Source organism: Coturnix japonica, chromosome 4 (assembly GCF_001577835.2).
Source record: "Coturnix japonica isolate 7356 chromosome 4, Coturnix japonica 2.1, whole genome shotgun sequence".
Classification (NCBI taxonomy): domain Eukaryota; kingdom Metazoa; phylum Chordata; class Aves; order Galliformes; family Phasianidae; genus Coturnix; species Coturnix japonica.
This window is the reverse complement of record NC_029519.1, coordinates 45,577,089-45,589,520: the sequence shown is the minus strand read 5'-3', so window position 1 is coordinate 45,589,520 and position 12,432 is coordinate 45,577,089. Positions and strand designations below refer to the sequence as shown.

The 12,432-nt window shown below is 41.4% G+C and overlaps 1 protein-coding gene across 17 annotated transcripts in view; it reads left to right on the top strand.

Annotated features, from left to right (window-relative positions):
- Nucleotides 1-12,432, top strand: part of EPHA5 (EPH receptor A5) — a 197,566-nt gene that overhangs the window by 137,708 nt on the left and 47,426 nt on the right. For 11 of the 17 annotated variants that reach the window (XM_015861738.2, XM_015861732.2, XM_015861744.2 and 8 more), the window contains 3 exons: nt 3,083-3,207; nt 6,214-6,373; nt 10,324-10,429. In XM_015861738.2, the coding sequence (XP_015717224.1) occupies nt 3,083-3,207; nt 6,214-6,373; nt 10,324-10,429 (391 nt within the window). The remainder of the gene's footprint in view (nt 1-3,082; nt 3,208-6,213; nt 6,374-10,323; nt 10,430-12,432) is intronic. The other 6 variants (XM_015861733.2, XM_015861745.2, XM_015861739.2 and 3 more) reach the window with 1 other exon arrangement.

Genomic DNA, 12,432 nt, shown 5'->3' with positions numbered 1-12,432 from the left:
ACGTTATACTCAAATGGAACTACTCTGTGGCTTGACTTCTTTCTATTAAAAGGAAGCTGCCCTTGCAGAAGCAGTGACCTTTAAAAAGCAAGTTTCAAGTAATCCCTTTATTTTCCTGAGATCATATAGCACAGTATCCAGTTGCAGGCTTTTAAGATGGAATGATTGCAGGCTTTGTCTGGTCACCCAGATTGCATTACGTTTTGTTTGACAAAGAAAACTCTAAAATACTTATACCTTCCTTCCTAGATTCAGAGCATTGTACTTTCCCTGTGTTGAGGATGCTGAGTAGTTGCCATATCATCCCAGCACCACTGGGATTTATTGAATTTATTTAATTGGCCTTTATCTCACAGTTACACTTTAACGCTTCTTTTGAAGGAGATTCAAAAAGGATACAGTTACTCCTTTTCTATTTCACTTTGAGAATTCGGTTACTCATTTTGTTATCTTCCCTTCTTTTCCCGGTAGAATATTCTGCATAGCCACAGCTGAGCATTTGAGACTTATGTAGCGAGAGATTTAAGTCCATGGAGCTGCTAACTAGCAAAGCAAAGGCCTATGGCAAAGCAGACTGCATTTTAAAGTGGAAGCTGTGTCTTAGTGGAGTGTGGATTCTACCACCAGCTATGGAAGCCAGTGGTAGATGTTATAAGTATCTGGGCATTGGAGAACAGACCTGGAGGGTTGCAAGCCCATTTTGCCAAGCCCTCTTGTGCCTCCATCACCCGCAGCTTCCATGTGGCTCTTGGTGTCCCCTGTTGAAGTTGAAATGCCTGTTATTTGGTACCCCCACCCTGAAATGGGACTTTTGATGTGTGTGAAAACCGTGTCACTTCCTTTACATGAGGTGGGAAGATCATCCTAATTAACAAGCTCATTGCTTGCTGTGTCTTCTCTGGGCTAACACATCTCACAGAACACACACGCACAACTCAGCTGTTTTTGCACAACACTCGTATAGACAGCTGGACTAATTTTGGGAAGGTCCAATATCAGATTAGTGGAGTTAAGTCTAGGTTGGTTTTAGCTTTCACATAGTACAAGAAATTGTGAAGGACGTTAGCTGGAGGATAAGGTGACATTTGTGGATGAAAGCACCATGTGGTGCTTACCTAAATAACATGATCATCGTTCAAATCAAGGTGTTTTTTACTTGCTCAGTGGAGCAGTTGTCAGCACAGTGGTATATGCACTGCTAAGAAGCTAACATGTCTGTGCAGCTGATGCCAGCTCTCCAGCAGAAAACAATATGGAAATGCCCAACACCTTTCAGTATCCTCTGAGAGCCAAGTGAGTGAGAGATTAGTAAACAGGAGTGAGAAAAACTGGGATTGAAAAGAGGCTGAGATGCAAGAACTTGCTTAAAACAAGAAAGCTCACTGCTAACCTTCAGGGTTTCCAGGGATAATCGCCTGGAGCAGTTCCCCTACTTTTTTTGGCTGAAAAACAGACTTGGCAAACGTAACTCATTTGTTGTCTTTATTTTACTTAATTGGTTTGGGGCTTTTTTTTTTTTTCTTTTTTTTTTCTTTTCTATTTTTTTGGTGGGGGGGGGGGGGGGGGGAGGGGTTATGAAAATCAGTCAGTCCAGTCTTCAGGAGAAGTGATTTCCAAATAACTTCTAGGAGATTAAATGTGTTCTTTGCTGCTTATCTCTGCACTCAGTTCTCAGTATTGCCCCAAGGGACTTCGCCATCAGTCCCCGCAGTCCCTGCGCAATCCTTGCTGAGATCTGGCCTGTCCAAAGGGTGATTCAAAACTCTTGGCCAGGCATGGGCTGATCTTCCTCAGGGGAAGCTGCTCGTTCTTCCTCTGTGAATTTTTCCCAACTCTTTTTTTATTCTTTTTTTTTTTTTTTTTTTTTCTCCTCCATTTGACTGTATTTTCCTCATTTCTGGCATGAAGCAACTGGGGTTTTGTGGTTGCATTTCCCACAGCAACTTTCACCTACAGAGCTGGCAGGGTTGGTTTAAAAAAATAATAATAATAAATCCCAAACAGCACAACTTGAAAAGTCTCTGCAGAATCAGACTGAAAACAAAGAAGCAAGTCTGTTTCCCATGCACATGTTTGCTGCGAAGGGCAGATAACCTTCCAGGGCTGCATCTTATAATAATAAGCAGAGCTGTATTGCTGTTTGTATTCCATGGCTTCCCCAAGTGCAGTGTGAGCTTCTGAACTGTGAGCAGGGATTGCAGCTGGGTGATCACTATTTAAATACTTATGGTTGCCATTTGCAAGGAATTAGCATCACTATACAAGCTGCAACACCTCGGTGATATTTATGGAGAGCAATTGAATTCTAAAGATCATAATGGCCTGCTGTCCTGTTCAGTGCTTCCAGAAACAGGCGCTGGATGGTGCCTTGGTTTTAATGAGTGCACAAGGCAAAATTAAGAGGCCTGCATAACTGAAAGTGTTCTGTATGTGCTGAAATGCATATCTGCAAAGCAGCTGAAGGATGGCAAGGTGTAATCAACATGTAATTCTGTTGTGGTAATACAGGCCCATGATGAGTTGGAAAAGTGTTTGGATAGACAAGGTGTGGGGTTGATGAATATAAAAATGCTCGAAAAGACAAGGTTGAGGTACAAGCCACTAACATTAGTTCCTGTCTTTATTTTGCTCAAGTGGGCAATGCTAGTCAGATCCTCAGCTGCTGAAAATCTGTGTGAGCCCACTGCTTTCTTGGGATCCTGCTGAAGTGGTTTGCTCAGATCAAGCTCATCCTCTTGAATCTCATTTCTCCTTGCATTTTGTCAGCTGTTGGTTTATCTAAACCAACACATACTGGAATCCAAAGCTTTCCAGAAATGCCAGCAATGGCACAACTTGGTTGCTCACCATTTGTAACAAGTTCTTCATGCAGCTGAAGCCCTAACCTGGGGTAAATGATTACTGCTCTAATTGTGGCAGTAGGCAGCATGATTCCCAGCTGTTAAAAATGGCCAAATACCACCAGAGTGCCCCACTGATTTGCAGTAGCTAAGGATGACGTGCTGATGAGTTTGAGTTCAGAAGGGGCAGACTGTCTTACTAACCATGGTTTTGTCTGTTCTGTTTTTCTCCTGTCTTGCAGCACCTTCTCCAGTCAGTAGTGTGAAAAAAGGGAAGATAACTAAAAATAGCATCTCCCTTTCCTGGCAGGAGCCAGATCGACCCAACGGCATCATCCTGGAATACGAAATCAAATATTTTGAAAAGGTGTGACGGACTGATTGCCGAGCATCCCAAGTACCTTCTCTTTCCTGTCCTCTTCTTCTGGTTATAATTATCTGAGTCATGGAAAGGAATGGAGCAGTTTTATGCGTAAATCAATGTCACATTGATTTTGCAGTAAATGATTAGGAAGATTTGAAATGAGGGTGTTGTTTTCCATTAGTGTGCCGCTTCTCTTGAACAAATACATTAAATCTGTGTCAGATTCCTCCTCAGCCTTATCACATTAGGGTAGAACCTGTTCAGTTGTTAAAAATAGAAGGGTTTGGGGATGAGGCTTATATATCCTCTCAGAAACATCAGGCTATCCCTTGCACTTGGTATTACAGTTCCTCGCTTGGTTTTGTGTCCAGGGTATTAGGAAGTGAGGGAGGGTTAAAGTGAGACTTTGTCTGTTCTGTTGTGAAGAAGGGCATCATGGCTTCTAAAAGCTTGCCTTTTTTTTTTTTTTTTTTTTTTTGCCAACTCTAGATTTCTGTGTAACGAGAAACAGTTTTTCTACAAAGGTTGACTATCTCTGCCCCTGTTTCAAATGGTGACATCTTTTCTTATTAAAAACATTAGTGAAGTTTAAAAGGAAATGCCAATAAATGAAGGCACCAAGGTGATGTGATAGCAGTCTTTAAGTATCTAAAGGGGGGCTATAGGAAAGAAGGGGACAGACTCTTTAGCAGGGTCTGTGGTGACAGAATAAGGGAAAATGTTTTCAAGCTCAAAAGAGGTAGATTTAAGTTAGATATAAGTAAAAATCTTCTACAGTCAGGGTAGAGAGGCACCAGAACAGGTGGAGGTGACCTTCATTTTCCAACCGAGAAGGAGGAGTGAAACCAGATTCCAGAGCAAGAGTTAGAGGAAGTGTGAAAGGTCTGTGTGCAGAGTGGCTGACATGTTTATTAGGATGTGTGGGAATGACACAGAGCTGTACAGACTGGGCTTTATGAAACATTTCTTTACCATGAGGGTGATCAAACACTGGAACAAGCTTCCTGGTGAGGTGGCTGGTGCTCTCCGTGCCTGTCAGTGTTCAGGAGGCATTTGGATAATGCCCTCAATAACATGCTTTAATTTTTTGTTAGCTCTGAAGTGGTCAGGAAGCTGGATTCCCTGATCTTTGATGGTTCCTTCCAGTTGAATTATTCTATATGATATTTTGAAAAAATCAGTTGAATGTAATTTCTTGGGGTACTGGCAGAACTGCTATAGCAAAACGGGGAGATTCTAACAAAGCACGAAGAGTCAGGATATGGTTTTTCTGGAATTGGTGAATTTCAGACTTTTTTATTGACTTTGAATGAATGTTGTGGTGTACTGTCTCCTTACCTTGGAGTAGCCCAGGAAGATTAGACTCTAAACTTTAATGATGAGCAAATAAGTAAGGCCAGAAAAGTCCATTTATATGTTTGTTTTGTCTAGTTTCTTTTCAAACAAATGATCAGGTTTTAGAATCTTGTATTTGTGATTCAAAATTTATTCACAGGTAGCTTCAGTAAATAGTTCTTAAAGTGCAAGTCATTCATGGGGAGATTGTTACAGCCCGTCTGAGTCTATACTGTCTTGATTTATTTGTTTCAGGCTGATAGCAAAGCTTAGTGTCTTCTGTAGGAAAGCTCAAGTGTTTAAATGTTTGCAGAGCCATCAGTGTATTAAAAATCTAATTGGTCTGACATAAAAGCAAATATGTGAACTAATATTCACTTAGTGCTTTTTAACTATTCATTCAGTTATATTTGGGATGTCATCCTTCATCCTTCTTGTTTGTTGTTACTGTCATTTATATTCTCTTGGGTTTGAGCCCTTTATAACAGTGAATTCACAGTGTTCATTTCCAGTGGATGAGAATGATCAATATAGAATGCTTCAGAAAACGGAGAATCATCAGATCACATTCCTTTAAGAGAATTCATTCCTTAACAAGAAAAAAAAAAGGGGGGCAGGTAGACATAAATACTTCCAATACAGCCCTGCTTAGCTATAGGCTTCAGTGAGAAAATATGTGATCCTACATTTGGAGATTCCCAGGACCTCAGACAGATGTGTTACTATCTGTGGAAAGTTGCCCATTAAGTGAGAAAGAAAAAAGAACAATCAGTTCAGATCCTAATAGAGATGCAAAAATCTTGGTGGGAAATTGCCCCAGACTCCTGTTTACTTCATAATAATTTAGATTTGAGAGGGTATGGTGAATAAAAAGCAGTTTCCCAATTCGTAGTCCTTAATTTATGAGCTCTTGTCAAGATTATGTGTTACAGTAAATAATTCTAAGAGTAATTACCAAGCATTTGAGTGAAATTTTAATCAAAGAACTGAAACTCTTTCACATTAGAAACTGATTTAAATTAAGATTTATTTCAGCAAATTTTCTTCACGTTCATTTCTTCAGAAGAACACTGCAAAATTAGTTGTCTTCCTGTAGTTTTAGTTGGCTGTTCCTGGCCAAGATCTAATTCGTGGGTCTAGAAATGCCAGCATAAAGTTGTACAATGTATAATATATTATTCTCTTTTAGGCCTAATTGCATTACCGAGAAGTAGCATTTGATATAAATCAAAATCCCTCTTTAAGGCAAAGGAGCTGTTTTCTACTTTTCAGTGCCTTGGGACTGATTTTTGTTTGTAGTCTGAACCTTTTAGTTGCCCCAGGCATCTCTGTGCCAACTGTACTGCCTTTTAAGATGTGCACATCCAGAGATACAGAAGGCTGCCCCCTCTGCAGTGCCAGTTCTGGTCCTGCGTGTCATTATTTATGGGTGGAAAGTACTTCGTGTACTTCCTAGAGTCACTGGCTATAAAAGCTGCAAGGCAAGGGAAAATCAGATCTCTCCTTTTGTACTGTAGGAAGTGCCTTCAGGGGGTTTTTTCAAGGGGAAGAGATCCTTAAAAGTGCATATTTCATTAATTCTCTGTAACACTGTTGTTGGAGATGTTAAGTCTGTTCCATGAGAGCCAGTATTTGTGTGTTTGAACTCGTGTTTTTTGTTGGTGTTGGGAAAAGGACCAGGAGACAAGCTACACCATCATCAAATCCAAAGAGACCACGATTACAGCAGATGGCTTGAAACCAGGCTCAGCATACGTCTTCCAGATCCGAGCCCGGACGGCTGCTGGCTACGGTGGCTTCAGTCGAAGATTTGAGTTTGAAACCAGCCCAGTGTGTAAGTCCTTTTAATTACTGTCAGTTCATGACCCTGAAATGGCTACCAGCAAGGAGTCAATTGATATCTTTATAGAGAATTCTGCTGGTCTTGTGCTCTTCTCCTTTCTGGTCTCATCCTCTGCCATATTATGCATCAGGCACACCATGACTGTACACTGGGTGGGTTAACACACCTGTCCTTACTGCCTTGTTTCACATGTTGGGGCAGGAGTTGAGGCTCCAGGAGATTGTTATGCTCCAGAAATGCCTTAGAAAAGTTTAGAACTGGCTTAGAAAAGCCCTGTATTTGGGAGAGATGTTAGTGTTGAATGGTTGCTGTTGGTTTGCCAGTGTGTAAGTGAAGGTGAGAATACTCTCAGCCACACTCTTGTACTCCTCATAGGAAGAGAGGAACATGCAGCACCTGTGCAAGGGGGAAAAGGCCTGGGTGGCAGGAGGTGAAGGGCTGAAACCTTCTCCATGCCCTTTGTGGCCATCTGCAGAGGACAGTGAGCTCTCTATTATAAAGTATCTGTTGATTACGTCTGGGGGAAAATATTCTTCTCCTGAAGTGGAGCATCTCTGTGAGGGAAAGAATTTAGCCAGCATTCACATCTTCTGGTGCAAGTTACTGTCAAGTTGAAAGATGGCTTCTGATGGTTGCCAATGCCACCGCCTTGAGGCAAGGGATTTGACTTGTGATCAGAAGTGATAAAAATGTGCATTGCAGGCATAGAACTTTGCTCAGCCTGTTAAAAATTTGTGGAGCTTGAATTTATTTGTTTTTTCTTTCAGTGTATCTGATCACTTGGATCTGTGTTTTGGAGCAGATCTGGGGCTGAGAGCACAAGGGTCCAGCTGCTGAGGGTTGTGTGCAGATGCCCAGCCATTCTTTCACATGAGTTCAGGCATGGCTGAACTCTTTTTGTCCTGACTGCCAGATTTTTGCTGAGGTGTCAAAGATGCACTTCCAAAATATGTAGTTTTTATGCCTATTCCGGTTTGTACAACTATCATTTAATAATCTTTTACACTAATTGTGTAGAAGAGGAAAAATTACAGTGCAAATACTCGATTTATTCCAGTGGAAAAGAGCCAATTGGCTCTGTGTTTTCTGTAGACATTAAAATTCATCAATACTTCAATTTCTGGTATTCCAGTTCATTTAAAATTCATCATCAGTTCTTTGAGAAAAAGAGAGCAAGTTGTCATTTCAGTGCATGCCACCTTTGAAGCCATAATAGATGTTTAAAGGAATCACTATATGTGTACAGATACAGCTGTGGAGCCAGTGCTTGAACTAACATAGTGCAAATAGCATCATGGTGCAAGTTGTAATGCAATAAAAATGGACTATTTGATGTATTTCTTATTGTGTTAAGCATTAATCGTATCCTGTAAGTAGCAACAAAATCATGTTAGACTGAAGATTAATTCCATGTTTATACTAGGAAAGTTTGCTAGCAGTTGGAAAGTTCCTAGTTTAGAGTAATTCGACAAATAGTATTTCAGAATATTAGTGAAATCATTTATTAAATGCATGTACATTTGATCCATTGCCATAATCGCCTGCAATTCTAGTCCTAAAATAGTGATAATTCATCAAAGCTTACTGTGAAATGTAGAGTAAGCCTCAGTATCTTGCACAAATGAAGCTCCATTTGACATTTTAGACCTCTCAAAAAGGGTGATTTTTTTCATTTCCCAAAGCCCTATACAAAGTCATCCTTAGTGCCAGAAGAGTGAGCAGACACTTCACTGCTTTCCCGTGTTCCATTATCCCAGAGAAACAGACACTTATAAAGCAAATGCAGTCTGAAGTCCTAGTGTGATGTTAGAGTTCAGAACAGAACATTTTGGAGATCCCAAGCAATTAATTTTGATTCCAGCACAAACAAAAGCCTTCCAGTGACTGTTGGGGGAATGAAGCATCTACTCACCTTCCAAAATTGTTTGGACCAAACAACACATTTTGTTTCCAGTTCACAGCATTTCTGTAAATTTGTTTGTATACATTTGGAGTAAGTATCACAACAATTGCTAACAGCTGCATGATCTAAGCATTGAGAAGTGGACGGGGTGAAAAAATCTATAACTTCTTTTGGACTTGTCTCTTTTTTCAAACTTTGGCTTTGTTTTACATACTCTTGCCTGAATGTGCAGTTCTGTGTTGAAGCCAGATCTACAATTTTCAATGGAAGCTTGTGTTTAGGTGGAAGCTGTAGCTGGGTGTGCCCACTTGCTGCTTCCCCCCTTTCTGAATGCCACAGAGCTCACTCCTGACCTGGCCACAGACTAACACCGCTCAAAGCTATTTTTCTGCTGTATTGGTGAATTAGTCCAGTTGATCACTCGGGAGGGAGCAGGATCATGTCACAGATGCAAGGTAATGAAGTCCCCTCCTTCACATGGCAGCAAGGTCCCAGATTGGTTTACAGATTCATGCTCCCCTTCTCCCATATATCACAGCAAAGTGTATCTTACTTTGCCTTCCCTCAAGCTGTGCAAAAAACCTCCAGAGTAATAGCTTAATGTTCTCCTTTAAATGTTTTTCTTTTTAATTATTTTGTCAAGAAAGCAATAAAGCATCATCTTAAGGAGCTTCTATAAATTCGTGAGGCTAATAAAATCTCTGGATGATGGCACAGGTTTGGAGCTGTTAACATTAAATTTTAATGTATTGGGCCAGTCGTTCTGAAATCATTTACTGTTCCTGAGCCCACATCACTTGCAGCCAAGCACCATATAAAGAGATACTTGAAACCCGTTGCATGCTCAGTGCCTCACCTTTTCTTCTTTCTTTTCGTTTAACAATTAATATAGGGCTATATTCAGCTATTTTATAGCCTCCATAAAATTAATCCTGTGTTAAGGACCCCCTTTATTTCAGTCATTCAGTTAAAGGTCTTCTGCAGCTCAGAAATCAATTTCTGCTTCTCCCTGGAGTGGCTGGAGTTGCATCTGGGACTACCGCCAGGGCAGGCACTCCCCAGCCTGGTCAGCAGCTATAGTGAGGTTTTACCCCTACAACAGCCAAATGTGAGCCAGGGAAGAGGCCAGATCTGTACCCTAGAGCAGGGATGTGCAGCTGAGTAGCCAGTGGTGGAGAGAGGAAGGTGAGAAGACTTAGGTTTCTGCTTGGGAAACTGTGCAAAGCTTCAGGGAGAGGTGGGGCTCTTCCCCTGTGGTATTAAGCAGATAAGCACAGTACAGGTGTTGTTAGCATTTCCATTTGTCAGGCTTCAAGAATCTACTTACTTGCTTAACATAGTTAACATATGGCAAAACCTGGTTCTTGAACATAGATTTCCTGACCTTTCTGCTTGTGTCTCTACCATGGGACTCATCTCCTGCATTTTGTCAGGAGGGATTTTTACAAGGCATGGGCTGGCACAGTTACACTTCCCTTAGCAGATAAAACAACCAAGCGGTGTTTGTGGCTTAGCAGATTCCTATTTTACAGCAAGCACCTTCTGGCCATGTGATATAGATGCTACAAGGAATTAGGATTTAATTGTTTATAGCTTCTTGAAGCACAGATAATGCTAATTGTCTCAGATCTTGTTCACATCACCTATTTAGAAACTGCAGCAATATCATTCCAAGAATGTTTTCTCTGCCTATTTTGATTTTCTCTTTTATCTATGTGATTTCCAATGCAGCTGACCTGGGAAGGACGAACTCCAGCTTGCTCTCTCAAAAACTGAGTTGTTTTAGCACTTAGTTTCTGAATTCAGTGATGAGATGCAATTTAGTTTGGGTTTTGGCTTGGCTTTGTATGTGTTTTGGTTCCTTTCCACCTATTTCCCTTCCAAAGTAGAAACAGACAGCAAAGAGGGAAAGCACAAACCATAAAAGAAGAAACGAACTGGTAAGACTGAAACCTCATTGACAGCCTCACAAGAAAGACGCATGCAAGTGCTGACTATAATTTTAACCTTAATCTCCATTTTCTGTTTTTCATCTCAGCAGTAGCTGCATCCAGTGACCAGAGCCAGATTCCTATAATTGTTGTGTCTGTAACAGTGGGAGTTATTCTGCTGGCTGTTGTTATCGGTTTCCTTCTCAGTGGAAGGTAAGAGAAGAAGCTGTGTATTTACACTTCTCCAACTTCTCTAATAACTTTTATCTGACCAGCTGATTAGCACAATTTAGGCAAGAGCAGCATGTGAACAGAGCTGTCAAGCAGTAGTGCTATAAAGCAGCATGAGGGTGGGCTGATTGATCTGTTTGGACAGACAGGAATCGCGAATGTGTGCTCACAGATGTAGTTCACTTCTCAATGATTTTCATCTCTGTGTAGACTGGCCCTGATTATTAGATTTGATTCTCACTGGAGTGTTTTCCTATTACTTTAAAAATAAGCAGAACTTGTTGTAATAGGTAAAATATTCTAAAGCCCATATGTTTGCACTCAGACCTTGCAGTAGGCTTTTCTCACAGAGGAAATGTGACTTCAGTAAACGCTTGTGAAGAAAAAGAGAAGAATTCTATCCAAATGGCTGAATGCCCTAAGTTTGGTCAGGTCTGGATTTCATTTTTCATGTGTAGGATGCTAATATTTTCCCTATGCACTAATAAGTTATGCAGAGAGATCCTCATGTGGAGGGAATTGCTCAGCTTTAAGCCATCAAAAAATCTCATAGACTTCTCATGTGCTTAAACATAGGCAAGTGATAAAAGGCTGGACTATACAATCTTTGACAACTATAATGGGAGTTGATGGAACTTGTTGGTGAACAAGGAATTGTGGTATTGGGGGAAAATCTGGCTTATGTCAGGATCAGTTTGCACTGCGTCACTAAACTTATGTAGCAGCCAACACACAAGGCAATTTTTCATATACTACACATGTATTCTTCGCAGTCAGTGCAGTACCTGTCAAAACATAGTGCATTTATTTTAATGGCAGCAGTCAAACAGTGCAGCATCATTCATGCATAGCAGTCTGAAGTGCCTTGCCAGCATAGTATCTATTGGTGATGCTGAATTTGTTTTCAGTGCAAAATAAACACTTCAGCTTTGAAAGTAGCTCACAGTCTTGCTTTCTTGAGCTTGGGTCTAGCAAGGTGACTACATGTTTCAGGACATCGTGTTAGTAATAGTTAAAAGATACTGGCAGAGGAGCTGCACTGATGCTGAACGTAACAGCTGAGGGTCTTGTTTCAAAGAGGAATTGGAAGTGTTTGTCAGTGATCACACCTCAGTGAAATCCAGCCAGGCTGAACAGCTTTGTCCCCAGTCATATAGCATCTGTAGAAAGGCACAGTTATTTCCTGTCCTGACAGGTAAAAGTGGTTGTCAGACTCCTCTCCAGTAAAGGTCAGAAACTGACAAACACTTCCAACTCAGCCATTCAGGTTCCTGTCACCTGCTTTGGGAGACTTGTTGGGCTTAAAAATATGAAAAATGCTCTGGTTTGCATGAGAAGCAAGCAGCAGCATAGTGGCTACAGAAAAGCTGTAGGCAAAACGACATGACTCCAAACTCTGTAAGCTGTTGTTCATATTCCTCTTTAAAGGCTGGAGGGTTTGGGTCAGATCCTTGTTCCAGTTAGACAGACAGGAGGGACATTTGTGTGACTGCAGAAAAGTTGTGGGTGTAGCCTTTGCAAGTGCAAAAGGAGCCTTTAGGCATGAATCTCAGGTAGAGGGATACATGTCCCTTTATAGCCGTATCCTGTGGCAGCTAGTGGCTACGGCTCTTCCCACAGGCATTAATAGGTAATAGGTAATAGTCTCATGCAGGTTGGAAGGGACCTTAGAGATCATTGAGTCCAACCCCTGGGATTCGAGCCTCTGTGCTGCAGAGCAGCACTTCTACCACTTGCACCACAGGGGGAATTCAAACACCCGGGCCCCGGCGTTGCAAGGCGGCATTCCTACTACTGCGCCACCGGGGCACACATTAGACATGGTAGGGACCCTTTGTTGAGGACATGCATTCGTGCTTGGCCTTTTTGTTCTTACCCTGCTCAGATCTGAGCAAGAAGTTGCGCAACTGAGCCATTTGTCAGCATTTTTAGTTAGCTATGGCCTTCTGTCCTTTGCCCTGATGGGCTTTCCAGGATGTGTTTCC